Below are 26,298 nucleotides of genomic sequence, written 5' to 3'. Positions count from 1 at the left end.
AGCCATTTATAGGACTCTATGTATTTCATCATTCAGACAAAAGGCAGCACACAATACAAAAGCAGCGAATGTAATTTAAACATGCTGAAAAGAAGGTAGCTGTAAAGCAGGTCAGAAAAGGAATGCTAGTGGGTGACTACAGTGCAAATAAGTTGCTGGATAAAAATACACCTATTTATGTGATATGTTTGTCTATGGCTTTTTGTGTTTAATGGTGTGTCTAATTGTGTTCAAATGTGTTTATTTTCCATGATATGCTTCTGTTTATGAGATAAATGGAAGTTGTGGGTGCCCCATCTCTGGCAGTGTTTAAGGACAGGTTGGACATAGCTTGGAGAAACCTGGTCTAGTGGAAAATGTCCCTGCCCATGGCAGAAGGGTTGGAACCAGATGATCTTTAAGGTCCCTTCTGACCCAAGCCAGTTTGTGATTCTATGAAACCTTTTTTATACTATTTCCCAGTTCTATACAGTTTATTATTTCCTTGTGCTAAATTGCTTTCTGCTTTGCCATGACTCTCTAACAAGAAGTGATGCAGAAGGATTCTGTAGGGTCTAGGGCTGATGGTGGAGAGAGAAAAGAACTCAAAACCTGCCATCATCAAAAGAGAGTATGCCTGCGATAGCCACCCTAGCTCTTGAAATCACAAGCTAAAAGAAACCATGCCAGGAAAGCCAGGCCTGAACATTCAAACACAAACCATTTCCCCATTTGTGAAGGCTTCACGTCAGGGCAACGCGCTCACAGAGGCTGGCTGCAGCTGGCAGCCCAGAGCACACCTGCAGTGCCACACTCCTGGCTAGCACACTGGTAAGCTGTATGACACAGGACAGATAATGCATCATCTCTGCTAATTACAACAAAATGTGTTTAATCATCATAGGAAAATGCCTGGGTAAAAGCGCTGCCATTGTTTCTCACTATATCTTTGTTTTCATTTGGCATCATTTATATCATCTACTACTACACATTCCTCTTCCCAGCCCAGAGACAATACGGTGAAGAACATAAGCTCTTCTATTTTGGATTCTGTTTTGGCTCATGCACAATCAACCCATTTTCTATTCTGGAACTGTTTATTTCCAGAGATGATTCATGAGCCAGAAAGAATACCACTTGCTTGTCAGATGCCAAGGAGAACTTACAGGAATGGTAATTAGAATGGTTTTTTATTGTGGTGAGTGAAGTTGATATGGAGCCTGGAGAAATAACTGAAACACATCCTTTCAGTGACATTTTTGCTGTTGTTTTATAACCACACTTCAAGGTTTTTCATCTAGCTGATGAAAACAGAAGGCAGATGAAAGCAGAACAAAGCCAAAAAACCCGACAGCCCACCTTGCCAAGTTTATGCCTAGATGGCAGACGTGTCTTACTTCTGTGGATTTGCTTTCTCTACTGTATCTCATATTATGCTAAAAGATATACTACATATTCTAGTGCTTAAAAGGAAAAAAAATGTTGGAGGAGTTACTGGTGATCTTGTATTCTGCAAGGCATCAGATATACAGATAATCATCTGACAATAAGTCATGTATTGTGCACATGTATGCACTATGAATAGTCCTCCTGGTTTCAATGCAATCATCGACAGTATGAGAAATTAATCACGCACAAGCTCGAGGGTTTGTACAAGTCATTTTATATGTAGCATTTATTTGTACACCAACTGAGGCAAAGAGAAAGACTTGAGCCCCTGGAATTAATAAAAAAAGTCAAATTATTGATATTTGAGCATTTATTGAAGTTCAATCAGCTTAACTAGCAGCTTTTCTTCTGCTTACTGAATTTACATTTTTGGTCTGCTTTCTAGCTTCTACAACATAATATGATGTATTGATATATATGATATATATATATCATTGTCCTTCTCTTAGATGGAAGACCTTACAAGGCTAGACGAGCTCCATCTGCCCAGGTTTGAAGATAGGAGGACTTTGCTGTCACCGTCCTAGCTAGCTAGGCCATGGCAGTTAAACCTCAGGTGTAAAGGGTGCAGCCAGTTCTGCGCACGCTGCGCCTCACCTGAAAAATCCACTGCGCAGGCTGGAAGGGTTTACTCTCGCTTGTCTGTATGGACAGGAGAGGCTGGAAACGGCAGGTGACAAGGTGCATGGGAAGCTGCAGATCCAGCCTTGCGTGCAGGCAGACCAGGGCATGGGTCGCTTGAGATTGCTCCAGGAGATGACAGTCCTGGTCGGACACTTCCTGATTGCCCAAGCACCCTTTTTTCCAACCAGATTTGCATATCCCACATGCCCTTGGTCATTGTGCTTGTAGTAACATGGGTAAAGCCCTTCCCAAATCTTTGCTCTTGAAGCCAAGCCATCAATCAATATATATCATTAATATATCAATACATAATATGATATATATATCTTTACATGAGCAGTTCTTAACTGAGATGCTCTTAACCAATTCATAAAATGAACTTTAGAAAATACCAGTCCAAATCTTTCAACTTAGCTTCAAAGAAATGCCAATTTTTAATACTTTTTGAACTAAGGACCTCAGTTGGTCCCTATTAGTTTGGGTTTTTTTCCTGATAATAAACCACTTCATAGCGTCAAGCTTCCGCACGATTGTCTGACCAGATACATGTTGGAGGTAGAGGGATACTTTTTTCCTTGCAAACACGTAACTCGGAAGGAATTACTTCAGATTCTTCCCCACCCTTTCTAGAAAAAAAATATCCCCTTTGAACTGACTTTTTAACCAGAAAATGTCAAGTAATTTTGTTTCAGAGAAATACGTGGAACTGAGAAAGCCATATGTGGGCTAAAATGGGATTAAGACTCTAAACCTATGTAGACACAGTATTATTTTAGTCTGCTGGTTTTGGTGAGATGATTGACTCTTTAAGCGGCACTATGCTTTTTCCTTATTCAGGGGAAAAACTGGGAGAAAAACAATTCTGTTAAAAAAAGCAGTAAAGTATCTATCTTGTTGCAACTGGCTGAAGATTTCAACACACAGATTTGGGAAGGCACAGCCTAACAGACCAGGTAAACCTGACGGGGCCGGACGTACGTGTTCCCTCGGAGCGTGCCCCTGCCCAGCCCCTGGAGGCCTCCCCGCTCCGGGCTGACCCGCTCTAGACGCTGCGGTTGAGCTGCACCTTCCGGCCCAGCGGCGGCCGGGCCGTGCTCTCTGACAGCAGGGCCCGCTGCCCGCTCCGGGAGGCCGGGACTGGGCGGTTGGCTCCCCACAGGCACAGCCGCCCCGCCGCTCCTGCCCGCCCGTCACAGCGCGGCGCCACCGCCCGGCGCTACCGAGGCTCGGGCCTGCAGCGGGCGGGCGGCTTCCGGTCCCCCGGCCCGGCCCTGCCCGTCCTGTGCAGCGCCCTCTGCCGCCGGGCGGTCCCGGAAGTACGTGAGCGGCTGGAGAGGACCGCGGTCCGGTCCCTTCCGGGCGGCGGCGGGCAGCGGCGGGGCTCGTCATGAGCGACGTGGTGGAGCGGACGCTGAGCGTGCTGCCCGGGCTGCTGGGGCAGCACGACCCGGGCGCCGGGCCGGCGGGCTGCGGCCCCGGCCGGGCATCGGCCACCTCCCGTCTCGGGAGCCTCATCCGGAGCATCACGGCGCTCACCTCCAAGCATGTACGGGCTGCGGGCGGCTCCCCGGAGCGGGCCCTCCGCGCCTCCCGTCGGGCGTGGGCCGGGTCCCCCCCCTCTCCCTTCCGCCCCTCGGTCGTCCCTGCGGTGCCGGCGCGGTGCTATGGGCCCTGTGCGCGGTGCCGGTCTCCCTTCAGCCGCAGGGTTGGGTCCTGCCTGGGGTTCATCCGCCGGAGCCGGGTGATAAACCCCACTGCGGTGCGCGTTCGTGGGCTGTCGAGTTATGGGTTACCTGCTCGGTGCGGCGTGGGCAAGCACAGAACTGCCGAGAAGCACTGCTGCCCACGGTGCTTGCAGCAAGCAGCTCGGTGTTACTGCTGAGGTGTACGCTGCTTTTGAGAAGACCATGGAATATTGTGAAGTTAACATGTCTTTGACATTTGTTTCGTAGTTTGTATCCAAAACTTATGCAAGGTTAAAATAAGTTGGTTTTTTTTTTTTTTTTTTTTCCCTAGGAAGAAGAAAAATTAATCCAGCAGGAGCTAACCAGTTTGAAAGCAGCAGTTTCAGCCCCCACCACAACACTTGTAAGTGTGGTTAGTGGTTACAGGCTGTGTGGACAGCAGACCAAAAGTGGTGAAAAGCAGTGTTCTCATGCTTTTTGCCAGGTGGAGTGTGCAGGTTACCTGCATTATAAGGAGGCATAGTTATCAGCATTAAAAGGTATCAATGTCTATGGTTTTGCAGTGTGGTTAAAATAGTGAGAACACTGTGATTCTGTGTGATGTGAATAAGCCGCAGCAGTGCGGTGTGCAGAGCCTGTCATCCTGTAATGTCTGAAATAATGCGGACAAAAAAGCTAGGTGATGAGCTGCTTCCATCAGATAATGTTCTCTGCAGGCTGACATTGGTTTTATCATCAATTTGTGTTGTATAAGCAGCTGTGCGTTGTTGTATGCGCTTTTGCTCATGTCTGAATTGCAGGAGTTGATATACTCTAGTTTGAGTTAGTTGATGCATATCCCAGTCCCATGAGTGAGAGTTTTTGAACTCTCTTGCATAGGGAAAACCAATCCTATATCAGTGTAATTATTGGTAAAAACCAGTCTGCATCAGCAGTGTGATTGTCTAACACTTCAGTTAACTCATTGTTTATCTTAGGCGTAATTAATCATCTTTATCACGTGTATGCTAATCAAAATTAACATCTCTACATGTAGAGTAGGGGGAGTTCTGCTGCTATAGTCAGAAATTAATATTGATTCACAGAAGAGCTTCATAGTAGAGGAGAAGTTACAAGTACCATGATTTTAGCAAATAATGTGAAATGCACGTGTGTTTCTGTCAGATGAAGTCCTCTACTTTGTTACAGCAGTGAAGAAGAGAATAAGACATGGCCGACTTCAAAATCCTAATAATTTTTTTTTGGTATTACAGAGACTGATGAAAGAATGTATGGTGAGACTCATCTATTGTGAAATGCTGGGGTATGAGTCTTCCTTTGGATACATCCATGCAATCAAGCTTGCCCAGCAAGGAAATCTCTTGGAGAAAAGAGTTGGTATGTGCATGGAGCTATAACATTCGTAATATTCTCAAACTGTATTTTGAAAGTGTCTTAGAATTTATAATTCATGTAAAAATACAACTTAAAATGTTCCTCTGCTCTCTTGGCCTTGCTTCATAGTCTCTCACTACTGTTTGAAAATTACTAACTCCCTGGTTTGTGAGGTGCTTGGTATCTGCTTGTAGAGCAGCAGGCAGGGGGAATCACTGACATCATCAGTTGTTCTTTCATTGTTTTGAATTGCGGCAGCACTAAAATAATTTGAGATTTTGCTAAAAAACACATTAAGCTGAAAAAGAGTTCCTGTCAGGATCTGGTTTCTTTTCAAGTATGTAGTACAAGTCTAGACAAGGATGCTAGTACAAGAGATAGGTCAGGGAAATGTTTTTGGTTTTGGTGCTTGTAGGATTTCTTTTTTTTAATTTAGAAATAGTTGTAAGAAGTGAGGCAAATAGAGCAGTCCTGTTTGCAGAATTTCCTGAGGAAAGCTGAAAGGCTGGTTCAGCTGTCTTTGAACTTCCATGCTGATTGGATTTCCTTGCCTGCCAGTGTGGCTATTAACTTGTTTCCACTAGATTTAATTTGAAGTAGCTGTCAGCCTGTCTCATCTAGTGAATCTCCTTGCAGTTGGTGATTCAGCTGCCTAGTGAAGACATTTCTTCTTGTTTGCAGAGAAAATGGTTTAACTCCAAGCAATGTCTGCATACATGGAAGGCAGTGTCTTGCAGGATATACTTGTTTGATATCCTTTGTTTGATTTTCATCTGGATCATCTACTCATGTATTGGAGTTTCTGAGAGAATAAGTTACAAGTGATGATTTAAAGTTGCTTTAACCCTGAGTAACAAAAGCCAGCGCACAGACGCTGTGGTAGGCATGAAGAAATTCTGTCTTCACCAAACCTGGGAGGGCAGGTGGTAAGCTGGTTTGAAGAAAACCCTGTGACCTCTCGAAGTGTCAAGAACCAGTGTGTCTTGCTAGTAGTTGGGTTGAGACCTTTCCATACTAGGCCTCTTTTTGAGAAGGGTTTGGTGAAGCAGCATTGGTTTATATTTATTTATTTATTCAGTAATGTAGGTGGCTTAATGTTCTCTGGATACAAAGCCCCTTAAGGTTTGATCTGGTAAAAGGATGTTATCAAGTGTGTGGGCTTTTTTTATTGTGTGGGCTTTCTGACATTGTTTTGTTCAGTTTTATGTGATAAATGAGGATGACCTTGTCAGTTCTCAGTGCATTTTGCCAGTTTTCATTAAGAAATTGTTGTCAGTTGATCCAGTCAGGATGGGTTTACCCCATATTTTTACCCATTGTGAGCCTCAGTGAATGAGAGTGACCTATGTTTTTGTAGTGTACTAAGCTGATGGAGTTTCACATGCAGGCAGACCAATCTGGTAGCCCAGACAATAGGTATTTGTATCTAAGTTGTTGATTTTGATCCCTGAGCCTTGACTGAACCAGGGTGGATCTTTTTTAAGATGTCTGTGTAACACAGATACTGTCATGAGTTGGCATCTTCCCCACACCGCTGCCCACCCCCTCCCCCCACCCTGATAAGTCCATTAGTTAAAAAGAAAAAGGGATCTTGAAGAAAAAGGTTTATTTTCTGGGCTTCTGGAATTGTTTTCTCCTTATAAAAAAATAACAAGGAAGTTTTTGGCATGGGATGGTGAATTTACTCTGCTGTATTCCAGACTGAATACACTGTTGAAATTTATTTGAATTAGAACTTTATTTTTTTGAAAAAAGAGAAACAGACCTAACAAGTGTGTTTGTATTGTGGAGTCTAGAGGTAATAATTTTCTCTGGCCAGAGATGGTACTAGTTTTCCAGGAAGTGGCTTCTCATTTTGCTTTTAGCTGCTCCTTAGTTGTAACAGTATTATTATGTCTCTTACTTCTCACAGCTTGTGTATCCTTAGCTGTTGAGCTCTACTGCAACTCGCATATAACTGTTTTGTCTTGAAATAAAAGAAAGTCTTGATATGTAAAACATGAGTAACTGTCATCCAACTGTGGGGTTTCTGTTGGGTTTTTGTAATTGTTTAGTGCTTCTTGTATTACAGGCGGTCTTAAGTTTTCTATCTTTAAGTTGCTTAATTGCCTGAAAGTAGTAATGGAGGCTGCTTTCTTTTATAGGTTACTTGGCAGTTTCTTTATTTCTACATGAAAATCATGAACTGCTACTTCTACTTGTGAACACAGTTGTGAAGGTACAGTGGTTTTGGAGGTCTGGAGGTAAAATAATGATGAGAATCTTAAAGGCAAGGAGCAGGCCCATCCCCATGTGATGCTGGAGTGGGTCCAGAGAGCAATGAAGCTGGTGAAGGATCTTGAACGCAAGTCTTACGAGGAGTGACTGAGGGAGCTGGGTGGGGTTGTTCAGCCTGGAGAAAAGGAGGCAGGGGGAACTCTCTACAACGACTTCAAGTCATAACATAAGGAGGTTGTAGTGAGGTGGGTGTTGGTATCTTGTCCCAAGTAAGAAGTGATAGGACGAGTGGAAATGGCTTCAGGTCATTCCAGGGGAGGTTTACATTGGGTATCAGGAAAAAATTCTTCATGGAAAGGTTTGTCAAGCATTGTAACAGGCTATCCAGGGAAGTGGAGGAGTCGCCATCCCTGGAGGGATTTAAAAGATGTGTAGATGTTGCACACAGGGACATGGTTTAGTGGTGGACTTGACAGTGTTTGTTAACAGTTGGACTCAATAATCTTAAAGGTCTTTTCCAGTCTAAATGATTCTATAAACTAAACTTGGACCAGTTCTTCCCTTTTTGTCTCACATCTAAACTATGACTCATTAATTCTGTCTTGCTCTCTTAAAGTTGTTGCTTCTTTGGTTAACAATGAAAATTTTAAATTGCTTTCCTTGGATTTTTAATTTAATCTTGGCATTCCTTCTGTTGAAGGCATTTTTTAAATGTTTTCGAAGGAGATACACCCTAAAATTTCCTCTATAAAACGTACTAATTATATACATTCTCAGCTCCAGGAGGAGCCATGCATGCATATTTCAATATAAACTTCTGCTTTTAGCTGACAGAAATTGTCTGTTTGCTTCTTTGGGTTCTGATGATTTTGATAGGAAATGGAAATATGCTTTGGAGTGACACTGAAATTCTGCCACCTAATAATGTTTCAGAGGTGTCGTTTTCTTTAATACTGTCTTATTTCACTGATTGTAACAGGACTTACAGAGCACTAATCTAGTAGAGGTCTGCATGGCATTAACCATTGTCAGCCAGATCTTTCCACGGGAGATGATTCCAGCTGTTCTTCCCCTAATAGAAGACAAGCTCCAGCATTCAAAGTATGTACTCATTTACAGAAATTCAAGTGGTCTTGTACAGTTGAATGACTTCATTCTGTAGGTAGTTTTAGTAAACTGATATTTTTTCTGAGTTAGTTTTTCTAATCATTGCCTTCAGAAATTTTTCCTTATGTAGTTTTTCTCCTGGATTCTTGTCTCATTTATTTGCAGTCTTGATTGAGTATTGGACAGGTATTAGTTTTTTGCATAACCAGTTTTAATAGGTAAATGAAATTGAATTTATCTGCTGGAAATATGTGGATGAACAGCATTTATAGAGCGAGTGGAGAAACAGATTGGGACCCTTGAAACTTCACTGATACGTTTTTTAACAAAGCTCTTTATAGAAACTTTGATAAAAGTATCTGCAGATATCAATACCTTTGAGTTGATTGATTTTTTAATTCATAGTATCACATAGGATAACATTGTAAGTGTGGTGTTGATTACAAAGGGAACTGCAAAATGAGCTAACTTAGTAACTTCCAGACAGGTGTTTTATTTGGAGCTGCATATGTGACCACAACAGATTAGCAGTGTCCAATTTCATTGTTCATTTGTTGGCCATTCTTTTGATTTGTCAATCTGCATCAAGCCCTATTATTCTTTTAATTTTGCTTTGTCACTTCCTCAGATATTGCTTGCCAAGTAATTTGTTGTCAGACATGTAAAACATGGGTTCTTGCCTCTGCAAATCACAGTGTTCTGATGGCTGGACACATAATTTTACATTACTGTAGAAATAACAAGTGTAAGCTCTTTTGTTAAGTCAAATACTTAAAATGCACATGCAGCTTCATTTTATTTTGTGTAAATCTCATTTCTTTTCAGGGAAATTATCCGAAGAAAAGCTGTTCAAGCTTTATATAAATTCTATCTCATTGCTCCTAACCAAGTTCAGCATATTCATGATAAGTTCCGGAAAGCCTTATGTGACAGGGATGCTGGAGTCATGGCTGCTTCTTTGCATATTTATCTTCAAATGATTAAGGTAGGGAAATGAGTTAGAAGCACAATCTAACTTGGGAGCTATTTATATATAAATATACATGTAATTTTCAATATACAGTGTACTGTACAGAAGTTTTGCAGAAAAAAGCTTCTAATCATTGGAAAAGTCAACTTATGTGATAACGGACATGTGTTTATGTCTGTGCTAGGTCTCCATTTAGCTTGACAGATCCAATTCTTGCACGATCTGAATGTTCAGCATCGTTGGCATCCTTAGCTAGAAGATCTAACTTCTACTCTGTGTTAAAGGGGATGTTGAAATTTGCTTGTAAATTTTTCTTCACTGTTGCCTTCAAGTTACATTCACTCCCATTGCAGATGTGTGAGAAAATAGCATTGATTTCAAGTGAAGAGCTTACAGGTGTTGAGGGATGAGAGGTGGAAGTTTTATTTTAAAGAGATGAAACCACTGGTGTGGTTTCAAAACCACTGTTTTGATCTTACTCAAGTTGTGGATTATTTTTACTTTTGAGGTGTGGCTTGAAAATGTTTAAATTATATTTCTTTTTCATTATGTAGGAAAACTCATCTGGGTACAAGGACTTGACTGGGAGTTTTGTAGCCATCCTGAAGCAGGTAGTGGGAGGAAAGCTCCCTATTGACTTCAACTATCACAGTGTGCCAGCACCGTGGTTACAAATTCAGCTTTTAAGAATATTGAGGCTATTAGGAAAAGATGATCCAAGGTAACCAGATCTTTCTCTCTAATTACTATTTTGAAGGTACAAAGAGTACAGTCATGACCTGTATCTCATAGACAGCTTGCTTTTTTTGGTTTGCTTGGTTTGTTTTGGTTTTTTTTTATAAGTGAATTTCACTGTCAGTTTACATATCTGTTGTTAACCAATGCAGTGAGTAAGTACTTTTTAAACTGCAAAATTAGTTTCTTAGCTTCTGGATTGAATAAACAATTGGTTATTATGGCATATGCTCGAAATACATTTTTTGCTGGGACTTCTGTTACTGGGTTACCAAATAACTGTGTGAAAATCCAGAGTAAAGATACTTTAAAAAGTGGTGTTGCTTTGTGAGAACCTAGTTAGTTATCTGTGGTCCTTTTCCTCTTGATGTTTTCTTTTTATACAAGCAGTGAGGGAAGTGTTTGTAGTCTGGTGATGTAGTAAATATTTCTTTTGAAAGCTGCAAATGTCTTGTTAGATGCCATTTAGAAACATGTTATGGAGCTCTTCCATGTTAAAGCAAAGCTGGGGACATGAATAATTTGTGTTACAGATTTCAGTACAAGGGTTTGCGCTGTTTGGTGCAATAAGACTACATGCTTGTTAGTGCTGCAAATAATTTCTTTTTTCTTGTTAAACAGGACAAGTGAATTGATGTATGAAGTCCTAGATGAATCTTTAAGAAGAGCAGAGATAAATCATAACATTACATATGGTGGGTGAGGTTCTTTTACGTAATTATTGGTATTTGGAAAGATTGAAAATTGTGAGTAGTTGATCGTGCTGAAATACTTACAGTTTGAAAATACATTTTTATTCAACAACTGAATTCTTAAGTTCCCAACTAGTAAATTGTAAAGCAAGTGATATTGCTGTACAGTGCAGCTTTTGATTGTTGGAGTATTTTTAATGCATTATTGAAAAATATTTTGTCTCACATCCTTTATAGTTGCCTGTTGGCTTTCTACAGACCGTCCCAGTCCCTTGAACAACTGTAGGAGATTTTGAGGTTGGAAGAACTTTAAAGACAAAGTTTTATGCACAGTGGTAAAAGCTAATAAGAAATACATATGTGCTAAAGGAGATAGTCTTTCGTCCTATTTTTACTTAACGTCAGTAGGTATTCTGCTGTTAGATTCATGGGGTTGGGATGGCACTGTACGTCCTTGATGCAGTCAGTGCGTTTGCTTGTTCAAAAGTTTTGCATTATAGAAGTATTTAATACACATTAATTATGTGTCTCTCCCCCACTGCAGCTATCTTGTCTGAGTGTGTCCAAACAATTTATACAATTTATCCCAATTCTGAACTACTTGAAAAGGCTGCCAAGTGCATTGGAAAGTTTGTTTTGTCACCCAAAATTAATTTGAAATACTTAGGTAAGGATGCCTGATTTCATTAAGATGTTACTAATTTGGTGATAGTAGCATATGTTCTCTTATATCACTTCCAATCATTTGTATACTAGGTTTAAAGGCTTTGACCTATGTTATCCAGCAGGATCCTAATCTGGCACTTCAGCACCAAATGACAATAATTGAATGTCTGGACCATCCAGATCCCATTGTTAAAAGGGAGGTCAGTGAATTTTTAAACATGAAAATTCAGTTAATTTTTAAGATGAGTGATAAGTTTTCTAAAAGAAATTGTGTAAAAGGCATGTTATGTCTCGGTTTTTGTGAAAGCAGTTACAAACAATGTGGCAAGCTGTGTAGATAAGCAGTGTATTTCATTTAAGACTTGCCAAATAAAGATGGTTGCTCAATTTGGCATCATACTACAGTGTTTCTGTTTGCCTGCTTCCTTTTTCGTCATCAGAGCAAATTGAATATATTCTTTTGCTTTCTCTTTTAGACTCTGGAGCTTCTCTACAGAATTACAAATGGACAGAATGTAATTGTCATAGTTCAGAAGATGCTTGACTACTTAAAAGAAAGCAAAGAAGAATATGCTATCATCAACTTAGTTGGCAAAATAGCAGAACTAGCTGAGAAATATCCTTTTATTTTTCTGAAGTAGCTGAGAAATATCCTTTTATTTTTCTGAAACTTTGGAGTCAGAGCTCAAGCAAATGTTGCATTTGTACCTTTCAGAGCACTTTTCATAATCTCTTGAAGCAGGAAGTGTTACCCGTATGCTTTTCTTTCAAACGCAAATAAAAAGACACAAAAGAAAATGCATACAAAAGTGACTGCAGTATCTCTTGTATTTCATTGAGAAAGTAATAGCACTTAAAATACTTAATTTTGGCTGTGGAGTTTAGCATAAAATCTTTGTGTTTTTTAATTAAACCTTTGAAGTTTTACACCACTGCATGGAGAGGATGCTTCGGTGCTACACTGAGTGGTGTTCTCTAATTATGTTCCTATCAGAACTCTTTGTGGGTGTATAGATTTTAAGAATATACACTTTCACAGAAGTAAAGATTCTTTAACTATGCCAGATTAGGGATTTGACATATGGTGTACGTTGCTGTAAGACTTGCCATTGCCTGATTTTCTATTTGTATTCCTGTCTGATAATTTGAGTTGTAAACTCTTTATAACAGAGAGCTACCTTACTGTCTTACTTGTACACTGCTTGGCACAGAGTAGTGTACAGAAAAAACTGTGTTGTCATTCAGTATGCAAAAATAATGCTAATGTTTCTGTATTGTTGAAAATTTCCATTCAGTAAGTGTGCATTTTCAGGCTTTATTTGAAGAAAGGCAGAAGCTAGTGTCCAAAGTTAGCAAAGGCTGATCAAATTTTGGATACACAAAAAAAAGCAATGTTGCTTTCTGTGGGGTACTTGAAAATGTTTATTGTTTCTCAGCAAATAAGCAGCAAAACACTGATGAACAGCTTGCCTGTCTTGATCAAGTGATGTTGGATAAACTCAAAAGATTACGCTGGAAAGCTGGCACAGAAAAAGTCTGAACTTAAAATACAGTAGGAGAGTTTTCCAGAGCTAAATCCTTGTCTGTTCGTACTGTGACTTCTGCTTAAACTCTTATTTTTCACTCTAGAGTTTATTAATGCACAACTTAAGATGTATTGATTGACAAGCCAGCAAATACCACATAATGTATAACTGTTAGGTTCATGTGCAGGATTTTTCAACAGGGCAGTAACTTAAGACTTCTCTCCCTACTGCCAGTTTTCATTAAGTTTACAGGGAACACTTTATAAGAGATACAGGAATAATTAATTGATTGAGCTGATATTTGACCAGTAGGCCTCCAACTTATTGCAGGGAGCGAGACAGCAGCTTAGTTGTGGAAAATCTATTTCCTTAGGAAACACACTAAAAAAAGAGAAAAAGTTACGCCTTAGCACTTAATTCCTTAACATCTGGACACGTATGCCCCTAACAATGAGTGGTTCATCCAAACAATGAATGCAGTATTTTCAGTTGGAGGTGATCTTGTGCATACAGATATCCCAAACAACTTTCTGAGGCTATTGGCTGAAGGTGAGTAATTCCTTGAATGCTCTGAAAATTAGATGTGTTTCTTGATCATCTGGCTTTTTTTTCTTGAACTTTGAAATACTTGACGGGATGTGTTATTTGCATTTTAGGCAAATGTGTATTGTTTTCTATATAGGATTTGATGATGGAAAAGAAGATGATAAGCTACGGATGTATGCAGTCAAGTCTTACTTAGCATTACTAGAAGAGGACGATGCACTGTATCCACAGAAATTTCTTCAAGTTATGAGTTGGGTATGGCAGACACATGGTCAAAATTGAATGCACAAACATGAGAAAGCTGTCAAAGGTGGTGATGTTTTAAATAGATATTTTAAACTGTTTTCTTTTTAGTCATGAGTATTCTGTTTTGACTTGAAGTCAAGATAATATTCCAAAATCTATTTTTAGTGACCTCTTCTGGTGCCCAAGTCATAGTTTGTGGAAAAAGCTGACTTGCTCCCTTCAAGGCAGGTGACTATTAGAATGGTTTAGCACCCACATGAATCTGACTGCATGCTGAAAGCCTTTCTGACTTCATCAGAACTAGCCCAGATGTGGTTGTGAAATGCATTTTTAGCCTTGCAGGTGACTGGCCAAGTATGATGCTAGGGTTGTCTGGTACCTGCATAAGCTTCAGCTTCCACCCAAGGGAGAGGCAGCAGTATGAGCAGATCATGTTTTGTCATGGCCTAATTGCTATAAATATAGCTTTCTTTTCAATACAGCGATAGGATTGTTGAGAAACTAAAAGTTGGAGTCTGCTGCAGTAAACACACAAATAATTTTAAGCCTTTGACACTTAGGCCACAAAATGGTCAAGAAATAAATGTAGAACATGTTTAAATAGTAGTTTCTTGAATGTGAGTTGGATTTTATTGTGTTGGTATTTAATACTAAATTCTGTTTAAAACCGGAAGCACTGCTCTGTGTGATTAACTGCCTGTTTTGTCTGTTCTTCATGAATAGGTGTTGGGGGAATATTCTAGCCTTGTGACAGATGTTGATCCAGAAGTTATTTTGACAAAGCTGCACAGCCTGCTGAAGAAGACTTTTGTTACTTCTGAAACTAAAGTGTGGATAATGGCTACAGTCACCAAGATAGCATCACGTACCTCCTGTTCAAAAGCAGTTGATGAAATAATCCAAGAATTCAGCAACTCTCTAGATACTTGCATGAGACAGTATGCCTTTGAATTGAAGAATCTATGTGAGGACAAAGCACTGATGAAAAGCTTACTTCCATTTGATGCTAGCTGCAGTGACATGGTGGTAAGACAGCTGCAATGTGTGCTCTTCATGAACCAGTTTGTAGTTGGGAGGTTGGATATTTTGATAAGAAAGTGTTTTCAAATGAATGATATTTGACAGTTCTGAGTGGTGCCAGTCTTTAGTCTGTTTACAGTGAGCTTTCAGAAACATACTTTTTCAGGCATATATGATGAATCTTAATGTTCTATACTGAAAGATAAAGAACCATGGTGTTCAATTAGTAATCTGGAGTAGCTTTTAACAAAATTATGACTTCACGTTCTGGTTTATCTTCTGATTTCTCACCTTTCTTTATTCTGTGTAGGTAGATGCTTCCTTATCTTTTCTGGATGGGTTTGTGGCTGAGGGACTTGGTCGTGGTGCAGCACCATATAAGCCTCATCACCAGAGACAAGAGGAGAAACTTTCTCAGGAAAAAGGTGACACTTGGTTTACTGCATTTATTAAATAGCTGGTAAATTACCTGATAAGTGTTAATCAACAATTGTTAAGTGTATAGTTAGTATTATTTCTTAAAGTAATGTTATCTTATGCATCTCTAGTCTATAGATTTAGCTAAGTGCAAGTCAGTTTAGTTCCACATCTGTCTGCCTGGTGTATGTAACTGTTCATTTATTGTAGGCTGCTGTTCTGCAGATGAGAATGTTTTACTACAATGTCTGCTAGTCTATGGGATTTGAAATTTATGGGGATAATTAAAGTGAAAGCAAAGGGTTCCTAACTTTGCTATACTGAGCACTTAGTCTTGACTGTGGAATCATAGTTTGCAGTATTAACCATTGGAACTTATTTTGTGACACAAATCTTACATTTCTTACCTAGTGAGGTACAGCTAAGACAGCAGTGTGGGCTTTTATTTAGTTAAAAATACCCCAAGATGTTAACTAAAGTGCTTATTTTTATTTTGACCTTTTTTTTTCCCCTGTAGAAATACTCATTTACTTTATCATAGCCTGTCACATAAGGGTTTCTTTTAGACACTGAATAATTCACTTTGAGGTCGGAAAGCTTTTCTAAACCATTTCTCAGCTTTACTGTTGAGGAATTAGAAAAATGAGCTTTGTACATTGCATTATCTCTAATTAGGTTGTTTCTAAAAGATTATTTTGACTGTGCAGGTTAATGCATACAGTAAATAATATTGTCCATTTGCTTGCGTCTGCAGCTTGCAGAACTTAACACTTTTCTGAGATACTTATAAATTGAGAGTATTACATCTACTACCTCCAGTTTAAGTCTACTAGAAAACTGAAAATTGTGGTGGGGAAATGTTGAACAAGGTCAGATATGTTCAAACTGAATGTTCTGCACTGGTTTTGCATGAACATAAACCCAGTGAGGGATATAACCTGGTATTTGTCATATTGAGCTTGTAACAGTGCTTCATACTGAGGTGTTGAGAGTGAAATTAGTGGCCTTTCCTGCTGAAGAACATCTATTTAGCGTTCTGGTGTTTGCAGTGTTACAATTTTGCAGGGAAGCCATTGTAGGAACCAGATTATGAATTGCTGTTTTTTTGCAGTAATCACAAGTACTGATCAGCATCCTCCACTAGCTCATAAATGTTTTAAGAGGTTAGATATAGGTGAAGTGGAATATTCATAAGTATTCTAGAAGGGGAGTCTACTGAGTTGATTGCAGTTCTTTGTTTATAGATAACTAAATTTATGGGTTGGTAGAGTTTGAATATCTTTATGTGGTTGCTATTTATCACAAAGCCCCTTGGATCTCTGTTCCTTCTTGCTTCTTTATGGGACAGGACGCTTCCTTAGCATTGCCTCCTCCTTTATTTGGAGACTTCTCTCATCCCAGATGCCCAACAGCTTTGCCCTGCTGCTTCACTTTGCTGGGAAGAAGAAAGTGTAAGGCTGGGGTGGAGATGAGGGAAAGGGACTGTACCCCTTGATAGCTCCAGGGCTGCAAAGGAGAGTCTGCGCTCAGCTTCGTACGTAACAATGACTGTTTGTGTTCTAGTCCAAAACCGTTTTTAGAAGCTATTCAAACTACCCTTCGATTCATAAAGCGTAGCAAAAGTGGCTGGTTCTGAATCCTGATTGCAAATATTAGTGAAAACAATTTCTTGCCCAAGGTGTCAAGTGTGTTTGCAAAACAGACAGTGATGTATGTACATAATGCTGTGGACTCAAAATGTTATTTAGAAAGTGAAAAGCTCACTTATTTAGATCCAGTACAGTACTTCTGTCTACAAATACCGTAAGCATTGGAAATGTTGTAGTGATATGCTGTAAAGTTACTATTTCTAATTCCAGTATTTAAAATCAAATATCAAATTAATACATTTTAGAGAAATCCTCTGCCTGTCTAAAAAACTTACCTGAGAGCAGAAATGTCTTATTTTTTGTATGAGGATAGAGGATCGTGAAGGGGAAGCCTGAAAAGTGCAGTTGTACAGAGTATCTCTTTTCAGAAAATAGATTTCGTTTTCACCTTTTTTGCCTCTTGTAATTTTAAGATTCTGTCTGTCTTGCAGCTCTGAATTTTGAACCTTACAGATTGTCATTTGCTTCAAGTGTGTCCTCATCTGGCATCACCGGCAGACAGTCCCCTACTGGCTTATCTTTTGGTTCTGATACGTCTGTGAATAGTGCTGAGACAGGGCATAAAGAGTGAGTTAATTTGTGTTTGAAATGAAGTACATGTAAGCTTCTTTTCTTGTCAGTATCATGTGTCTTTGCTGCTTCATTACGTGGGACTAAAAAGAGTAGTTAAATTTGGAAACTTCTGTCATGTAAGAAGAAATTCAGATGGCATCTTCTTGGAGATAACTAGGAAAAAAGCTAATGTGATTAGGGTGTTTTTCCACTTTCTTCACAAACTAATTAACTAATGGTTAATGCAGTAAATTGGGACAGGACTACCTTTTGATTATATTATTAAGTATTTTTTTTCTGGCTTCTTTCTTTTTCTTACAGCCTGTGCTTACTTTTTATTGGCTTACAATAATGGGCCTTTTAAGGAAACTCGTTCAGATAAAAATGCGGCTTTAAGATTTGCAATGTAAGATAATCTTTAAATTTTAGAACACTGCAGATAAATTCCATATCCACAGTCTTATACAAATTAATAACTTTATTTATACTTTGGTGGTAAATTGGCGTGCAGGAAATCTTGGAATTAACATCCTTTAATCAGCTTGTGTAAGAAAATTTGAGTGAGGGTTTTAGGTGTAGGACTTGCAGGATTTAGCCTGTGTCTGTTGAACTAACTTCTGCTAGAATTCAGGGTATCTGAGAACATGAACACTTTCCATAAGAAACAAAAATACTTTCCAGGTTTCTCCTAGTTTTCAGTCCCGTATATAAATGATTTTTTTAAGGAATCAGCAGTAGAACTATTTAAATACACTTTGAGATTCACAGACCATGTTTTGTGTATTCACTTTTAAAAAATTATTCAAATACATAATAAATGTAATCTGAAACTCTGGAGTTGGCAAACACAGTCTACAAGTGGCTGTAGGGGTATAATACTGTCTTAGTATAGGTCTATACTTAGGATTATATAGCCTAGTCCAGGTTTGCATTTGTGGGGCGTTCTAAAGGTAATGAAGGACGTACATGCAAAAGTGTGTTCTACTATTTGCTATGTTTATCAAAGTACCAAAGTTGTGAATGGTGTTTGAAGTCGAATGTTGGTATATTTTTATGAATGTGATGTTCATGTGGTTGATTCTGCTTTTTGTTAACCTTTTTAGGACGAGTACTCTGAAACTTGAGGGAGTACGCAAGCTGTGGGGTAAAGAAGGCTACCTTCCAAAGAAAGAAAGCAAAGAAGGGAAAGAAAGAGAGCCACAAACTGCTGCTTGTGGTACCTTGTCAGCAGGACAGGTGGGTGACCCTCCTGCATTGCGGTCTGATCAAGTTGCCAGCATCTCTGAAGAAGACAAAGAGAAGCAGCAGTTAGCGTCAACTTTGTTTATTGGGCTAGGATCAAATGCTGGTGTCAGTCTGGTAAGTGGTTCTTTTGAGACTTGCCCAGTTTAAAGTTTAGATATTGCCTTATTTACAGTTACAGATGCAAGTGAAGATCAAATAAATATTTTGGTAAAACAAGGCAAAAAACCCTCTAAGTCACTGAAAAACTATTGAAATTACTTTTGTATTCTGATAATCTGTTAGGAACCTGAAACGGGTTGGATATTACTTGACAAGTGACTTCTGGGTCAGATCTGATTCAGTGACTAAAACTCCCCTTTTAAAAAGTTGTGCTTTGAGCGTTAGTTTTGGTTTTCCCTAACACCTGTTCGTTGACCCAACATTGTGGAGCTTTTTTGACATTCTTTGTCAGTAAAGCTGGAATTTGATGCCCTATGTCAAGACCATTTATTATTTATGTATGGTAATATGCAGAACATTAAAGAAGTCACCATTAGGTAATCTGTTTAAGACAGGCATTATCATATTAGCCAGCTCAAATCTTGGCTTTTATCACTGGTTTAACCAGAAAATTACCTCTGCTTGCTTTTTAATAGGAGCTTTTAGTTTATCTCTTAGAAACTTGGATTCAATCTGGTATTACATGCTAATCCAATACCCTGTAAAAAATACAACAAAAGCCCATTACTGAATCCATTATAATGTTTGGAATCTGTATTTGTCATCTGAACTGATTCCTTAGTCTTCATTTGTCCTTGCTCACTCTGTTTCATGCTGTTAACAGTAACACAGCTGATTGCTAGAAACTTGACCACCCTTTTTTTTTTGGTTTGTAATCTTTTCCCTTTCCAGATGGGGAAAGTGGAAACAGCTACTCAGAAGTTCAAAAGAAGATCGAAGATAAATGAAATTCAACACAGTGAGGAGGTGTCAGACTTCCAAAATAGTGCTGCTTCAGATTTTGGTCCCTTACTTGATACAGGACCTATTAACGTGGAAGATTCTGAGGGAAGTTTGCACACAAGGTTAAGGAAAGCCTCCCTGTCTTCTTCAGATATTGTAGACGATAATTTAGGGTTCGAAATGCCTCAGTCCCTCAGAAAATCCGGGCTGGATGAGAGACTTTCAGATAATAGGCTGTCACAGTCGTCTCTGTTTGCTGATAGTAATATTGAAATTTTTCAGCCTTCTCTAAGTGCTCAATGTGAAAGTGCCAGTAAAACGCCGTTAGTCCCTTCCTTACCAGAAGAGCTAGAAGAGCTCACTCACTCTGAAGTAGTGGAGCTCTGTCAGAATGATGCCTTAGCTCTGTATTTATGTAAGGTGTGGACAGATGACTCTCTGGTGCTCACTGTTTTTGTTTCAAATAAAACCACTGCGGTACTTAATGCTGTGAACTTAGTGTTTGAAGAAGCAGAACATTTTCAGGTAAGAACCTTTGTTTCCATTATTTCATATTCACTTGGACCTTCTTGCTTTTGCTTGCATTTAAGTGTGTAGTATTTGGTTTAACATAATAACTATGCCTTTTTGCCAGTGCATATCCGTAAAACCTGTGGTATGGTTATTACACACATCCTAAAGAGTAGTGAAAGAAATCTCAATACTACACTTAGTACCCTTTGGTATAAAAGTTTGCATCTCACTTTTTTAATTAACCTTAATACAGCTTGCCTTCATATAACAAATATATATAATTTTGCAGTTCCGAATTCAGCGTCTTCCTGGTCTTTAAGACTGCATGCAAACCTACCCAGTCATACTCAGGATGGTATAACCGGAGTTGCCAGAGAAATCATTGTGTAACTTTGTCTGGGTGTGACTGTTAGGCTTGTGCATTCATTTGTATCTACGATAGGCAGACATGATGCAGTTTCTTCCTTCACATAAAATTTATGTAAGCTTACTTCAAGTTTTGTTTGTTTGCTTTTCCAAAGACATCAGTCATATTGCATTCTTGTTCTCATGCTGTCAGTTGATAGTGGAGAGGAGTCAGTTTATTATTTGACACTGGCTACAACTGGGATTTAACTGGTTGGTAAAAGCATGTAATAGTCGATTGAAACTTCACTTAAATAATTGGAAAGCTGTTTAAGAATTGCCTATTGGTGTGACTATCTGTGTCTTTTGCTGAAAGAAGCACAGAATTAGAAGTGGTAGATACTGTTGCATGTGGTAACTGGATAAAGAGAATGAAGCAGAATGTTTCTTCTAGAACTGACTTAACCAAGGAACCACTAATTGGTTATGAAGTCTCCTTCATTCCTTTTTCTGGCTTGAATCAAACCTGTTGTGGCATTGATAGAAAGTGGGTATCTCATGTCTAGATTTTGCTTGTAATTCGTTTAAAATTCCACAAAGATCACTCTCACAGAGAGAATCTGTGTTAATAGTTTGTTTGGAGAGGCCACGGAATGCTGAGTGATCTTGAAATTGTCCTTGTTATTAGGGCTGATTTCTCAACTTCTTGCTTTTGCATATAGCTTGGGGTATCACAGAATCATTAGGGTTGGAAGGGACCTCTGGAGATCGTCTGATTCAGCCCCCCTGTCAAGGCAGGGCCAACTAGAGCAGTTACACAGGAATGTGTCCAGGCGGGTTTTGAATGTCTCCAGAGAGTGAGACTACACAATCTCCCTGGGCAGCCTGTGAAGCCTTTATGTTGCAGTGTTGTATATTAGTTTATTTAGGGCTCTTGTATATTAGTTTACTTAGGGACTGAACTGCAGAATCCGGATTCTTGGTCATCAGTTCTTGGTCAATCAGTTCTTGATTTCTTGAGCAATCATTCAGGGGGCAGAGGGGAAGCCAACTGGCAGAAAGAGATTGGTTTCTCCAGTGTTTTAATTCTCACAGAACTTTTGTAGATGTTAATGATTGATTTATGCTTAATGAGTACTGAGAAATGGTAGCTCTGTTCACTTGCCAAATAGTCTGAGACAAATTAATTGAAATAAAAAGCACTTACACGATATTATAGCTATATCTTAGGCACTTACATAACTTGACAGCAAGACTTATATTCTATATTCCTTTAAAAAAATTATATAGATTTTGGAGAGTCCCAGCTATCAGTTTCCTGCAATTGAAGCTGAAAGTGTGGAACGTTGCCAGAAATGCGTGTGCATGGACAAAATCTGTACACAGGGAGTTCTTTCTGGCTCTGTTAATTACCAGTCGGAGATGGAAACGCGCCTTGACTTTTCAGTCACTTTATCTTTGATGGACTTCATCCGGTAAATAAAATAAACTGCATTTTTAAAAAATGTGGGTACTCAAACAAGTATTAGACAAGGGCAGAATGTTTTGGGTATTGATTATGAAAATAGGCTTCATCTTGAGCAGCTAGTTTTAATCTAATTGAGATGACTGCTAAAGATAGTAAATGGTTATTTCTAAACTTTACAAAAAAGGGGCAAAGTTCCAGGAAGAAGTACAAATCCAGTGAGAATATTGACAGTAGCTGCAGGTTAGCATAGTCTTGAAATACAGAATGTGTTTTTGAGGGGGCTGACAGAACTGAGTGAACAGAAGGGCATGCTGTTTTAACTATGTCATAATATAAACATGTCAAACTGAAATAAGTGATTTTGAATAGAGACCCATACATTATATAAAAAGGCTGACAACTTCTGCAGGGGAAGAAGAAAGCCCATTATTTCCATTTTTGAGCGCTGCATTTATTTTAGGAGTAGAAAAGGCAAGCGTTCTTTTTTCCAGTAGACTTCTGTTTTATAGTGAAATCCACCTTGTTTTCCTACCTCTCACTGAACTTGTTTTGTCTTGTTCAGTGGGCCGATATCTCAAGGCCATTCACTTTGGTCTTCCATTGACATAGAATAATATACTTGGTTTGGTTTTTTTTTAGTTTAGAAATCTAAAACAAGGAATGAAAACTTTAAAAAGTGTTAAGATGGGAATAGGAGGGGTTTGTTTAAATTAATCTTTATTTGCTTATTGCTTTCTCTGTTGTCCATTTGCTTCCAGATACTATATTTTGGGATACTAAATATATGCTGAATAATATCTCTTATTTTGCTGTGATAACTTAGTGGTAAACTTATTTTTAGGCCAATGGAAATGACTACAGAAGACTTTGGGAAGCTGTGGTTGTCCCTTTCCAATGATGTGAAACAGAATATAAAAATGTTGTCATCTCAAGATTCCCTTTCAGCTGCTCTGAATACACTGCAGCAGAAGCTGAAACTCCATATAGTTGATGTTATAGGTGAGTGAAAGTATACTGTAAGGTTGCTTCTAACCTGAAACTTGCCCAAGTGCATGAAAGCAGGTATCTAACAGTTTAAGGCAGGGAATGTTTAGGAGCATAGTAAACACAGGAGTGTTGCCCTATGGACTTGATTTGCCTTTCTCAGGGGTCTCTGTGAATGTAAAGGTGCAAGTGTGCAGCAGACACTAAATTTTACAAGGGAGAAAACTGTTGCACTGTGAAAAGTTTTGGACAGGACAAAAAATGGGAATTAAGCTATATGAGAAATCTGAAGCTGGGATTGCACGCAGGAGGCATGATTTTTGGTGATGTTAGAAGAGGAGGGATAAGAGTAGCAAAGAACAGTGGAAGTGGAGTTTGAGAAAAAGATACATTTTCTGTCAACTAGGATATAGCTATTGTTAATTATTACTTTTTTTTTCTGTGGTCTCTTGTTTTAAGGCAATGAGGGAATACTGGCATGCCAGCTACTTCCATCTGTGCCCTGTCTGCTGCACTGTCGGACTCACTCAGGGATGCTGGCTTTGTGGTTCAGATCACCTTGTTCTGCTCTTCCGGATGGTTTGCTTTATCAATGTCAAAAAGTGATGGAGGAATCTTAATAACAATAGTGCCTGACTTAATCTATTTGGTGTGTGAAAAGCAAATCAAAGATTTATATAGTTGCACAGATAATTACCAAAGCTAAATTAAGATACTGCTTCTCAGAAGTATTAAAAGCTTTCTTCCAGCTGGCATATGTCATGTGGACGTGGGGGAAGACTGATGACCTAAATTACGCCTGCAAAAACATGCTCAGGACTGTACAGTGACGAACAAGTAATCCATTAAAGTATTGTTACCTGTTTAAGTGAAATGTATATTTCTTAATTTTGTTGTAAATTACTAAAAGTATTTATTTTTATTATGCAGCTTTTATAGATGCCTACAATTATTCCTCACAGCAAGCTCTTAAATATGATTTTAAAGAAAGCATATCTTCATTATGAGGTCAGACTTGATCAGTTATGAGGATCATCTGATTTTATTTTGATAATTTTTGTAAAGCTGTTTTTAAGCACTGCCGGCAGCAAGACCCATATTGGTGGTTGTACAAAGTAACTTATGTAGCAACAAATGCATGTTTTGGAGAACAGTTAAAAGATTTGAGTGAGCAACACAACTCTCATGATCTTTGGTTTTTACCACTTAACGTGGTAACAGCTAAGTAGTTTTGTGATAGGAGGCAGGCATGTGAAATTGTATGGAAGCATCTCGGTGATGATCTAAGGCCCTTCAGGTCAATTCCTGCCTGCAGTTCTTCCTGCCTCATGCTTCAGTCACATTCCCTTTCCTGTGACAGTCACTAAATATTTGTGTATGTCTAAGGATTAGGTTTAATGTGGATCAAGTCTGAGATATCTGAGCTGGAGATAGATGTCTGTGGACATGTTGACTAGTTGGTAGTTGGCTAGTGGACATGTTCATGACTCTCCAGTCAGTCCTTTAAATTTAATATGGCCGATCCCTCTGTCCATGAAAATTCACATGGAAGAACTTTTCATTTCTTTTTACTTCTGATTATAACCTCAGTATGACTCTTTAAACCTTTGACTTGCACAGAGGTGGCTGTGTTGTATGTGCATGGCCAGGAACTGCAGTAAGGCATAGGACATCTAAACTAGAGCAGCATATGTGATAAATGTGCCTGTCTAGATTGTCTCCATCCTGGAATAACTTCACAGTCTTGAAAATCCAGCAGTCTTAATTTATTTAGAAACTAAATGAAAACTATAATATTATTTATGACTGCTCATGTTTGTTATTTAAAAACATCAAAGATTGTACACACAGTTCAGACATGGTATAAATGGATTCTTCAGCAGAATCCTTTCCTTTCTGTGTTTTATAGTAACAAGGAAATTCTTTGTTATGTTTCAGTGTTACTACCCTCGCCTGATAAGCACTGGTTGTAAGGGAAAATAAAGTATTCCGTTACTTTGCTGATGTTTTGGTAAATGTTCATGAAAACATCGTAAGAATGTTAAATGTGCTGATAGTTTTGGGTTTTGGTGGGTTGGTTGGTTGGTTTGTTTGTTTTAGTCAAGCCACTTGTGTTATCACAAGTATAATATAAGCTCCTTTTTTATTGCTGTTTCAGTAATTTCTTACTGAGCAATTTAAAGTGCACTGAACCTGTAAATATACTTAATGTTCTGCATACTTTCATGTTTACTTGGCACTTCAAGACAGTTTATATAAATGAAAACTGATTTATAGTGGAATAATTTTGAGCAAATTGTTTCCCGGCTGGTAAATCAGACTTGTGTTATGCAAGTATATTTGTGGCCTATGCATTTAAACCATTTCAGCAATGAGATGTTCAATGTCCTGGTGTTTAAAAAGAACAGCAAAAGACAATAATGCCTTGTATTGTTCATATAATGTTCTTTATAACCTTTTTCACCACATGAATAGTGTATGTTAAGCTATCAATATGTGAATTCAAAGTGCTGTATTGTAACATCACATAAAGGAGTTTGCAGGGCATTGTACCTGTGTCGGGTTTTTTTTTAGATTGCCCAGCAAATGTTTTTCTTAATCTAGCACCATCTTTGTGTTTCTTGTAGTTTAATAAAATTCAGTTTCACTAAGAAAGAATTAGCTTGATACTTGGTAAATATTCTTTGCTACCACACGCAGCGGTGCTTCTGCATATTAAGAACAAGGTTCCATTTTAATTGTTTGCATCTGAACAGTGATGAAGAATGTATTGTGGAAGTCTTGAATCCATTGGTGTTTGATACGTCCTGCAGCCTGTTGGAGGTGTAAGAGCGAAGGAGTACACTTCAGATCTTTTGAACAGTGTTCTGTGTGCCAGCTCATGTTACCCAATGCTCTTTTCGTAATGCTGCCAGATTGTAGCATTTGTTTTTAAGCATCACAAGAGACTTCAGGGTCTCTTGTTATTTATAGTTGACAGCAATAGCATTTATTTTTAAGTCCAGTGTTAACATAACACATGATTTGCTATAGTGCTGAGAAAGGAGTTGGGATTTTGGGAAGTTTGATGTAATTGCTGAGTTGAAGCTGGTCGTAGCCCTCATCTCAACCATGAGGCTGTTTTTTATGGCATGGCTGTTGGTACATAATAAGAGTGTATGGGCATGGCAGTTCAGGCTGAAGTGGGGAGCTTAGGCACTAAAGAACCTCAGCAATTCAGTGCTGGGAATCCCTCTGATCCGTAATCCATTTGTGTCTAAAATGAGATATAGCTGCATAAGTAATTGCACAAAGGAGTATTCTTTTCATCTAGTTCTGTACTGAAAACCCTTTAGCAAGTATCTTCA

At 38.8% G+C, this 26,298-nt stretch overlaps 1 protein-coding gene across 2 annotated transcripts; it reads left to right on the top strand.

Annotated features, from left to right (window-relative positions):
- Window positions 1-3,288: 3,288 nt before the first annotated feature.
- On the top strand, window positions 3,289-25,609 carry AP4E1 (adaptor related protein complex 4 subunit epsilon 1). Of its 2 annotated transcripts, none has more exons than XM_065688394.1 (21): window positions 3,289-3,598; window positions 4,069-4,140; window positions 4,991-5,114; window positions 7,256-7,329; window positions 8,308-8,429; window positions 9,261-9,420; window positions 9,960-10,126; window positions 10,762-10,835; window positions 11,377-11,499; window positions 11,589-11,698; window positions 11,975-12,114; window positions 13,461-13,573; window positions 13,707-13,825; window positions 14,540-14,842; window positions 15,147-15,261; window positions 17,334-17,469; window positions 18,558-18,813; window positions 19,591-20,166; window positions 21,790-21,974; window positions 22,809-22,966; window positions 23,411-25,609. In XM_065688394.1, exons 1-21 carry the CDS (start codon window positions 3,440-3,442, stop codon window positions 23,569-23,571), a joined length of 3,447 nt encoding a protein of 1,148 aa, XP_065544466.1. In that variant the 5' UTR covers window positions 3,289-3,439; the 3' UTR covers window positions 23,572-25,609. The 2 variants fall into 2 exon arrangements, with proteins under 2 accessions (XP_065544466.1, XP_065544467.1); XM_065688395.1 differs by lacking the exon at window positions 3,289-3,598 and adding an exon at window positions 3,774-3,811.
- The last annotated feature ends 689 nt before the right edge of the window (window positions 25,610-26,298 follow it).

The sequence above is a fragment of the Lathamus discolor genome, chromosome 8, assembly GCF_037157495.1.
Source record: "Lathamus discolor isolate bLatDis1 chromosome 8, bLatDis1.hap1, whole genome shotgun sequence".
NCBI classification, from domain to species: Eukaryota; Metazoa; Chordata; class Aves; order Psittaciformes; family Psittacidae; genus Lathamus; species Lathamus discolor.
This window is presented reverse-complemented; position numbering and strand designations above follow the sequence as displayed.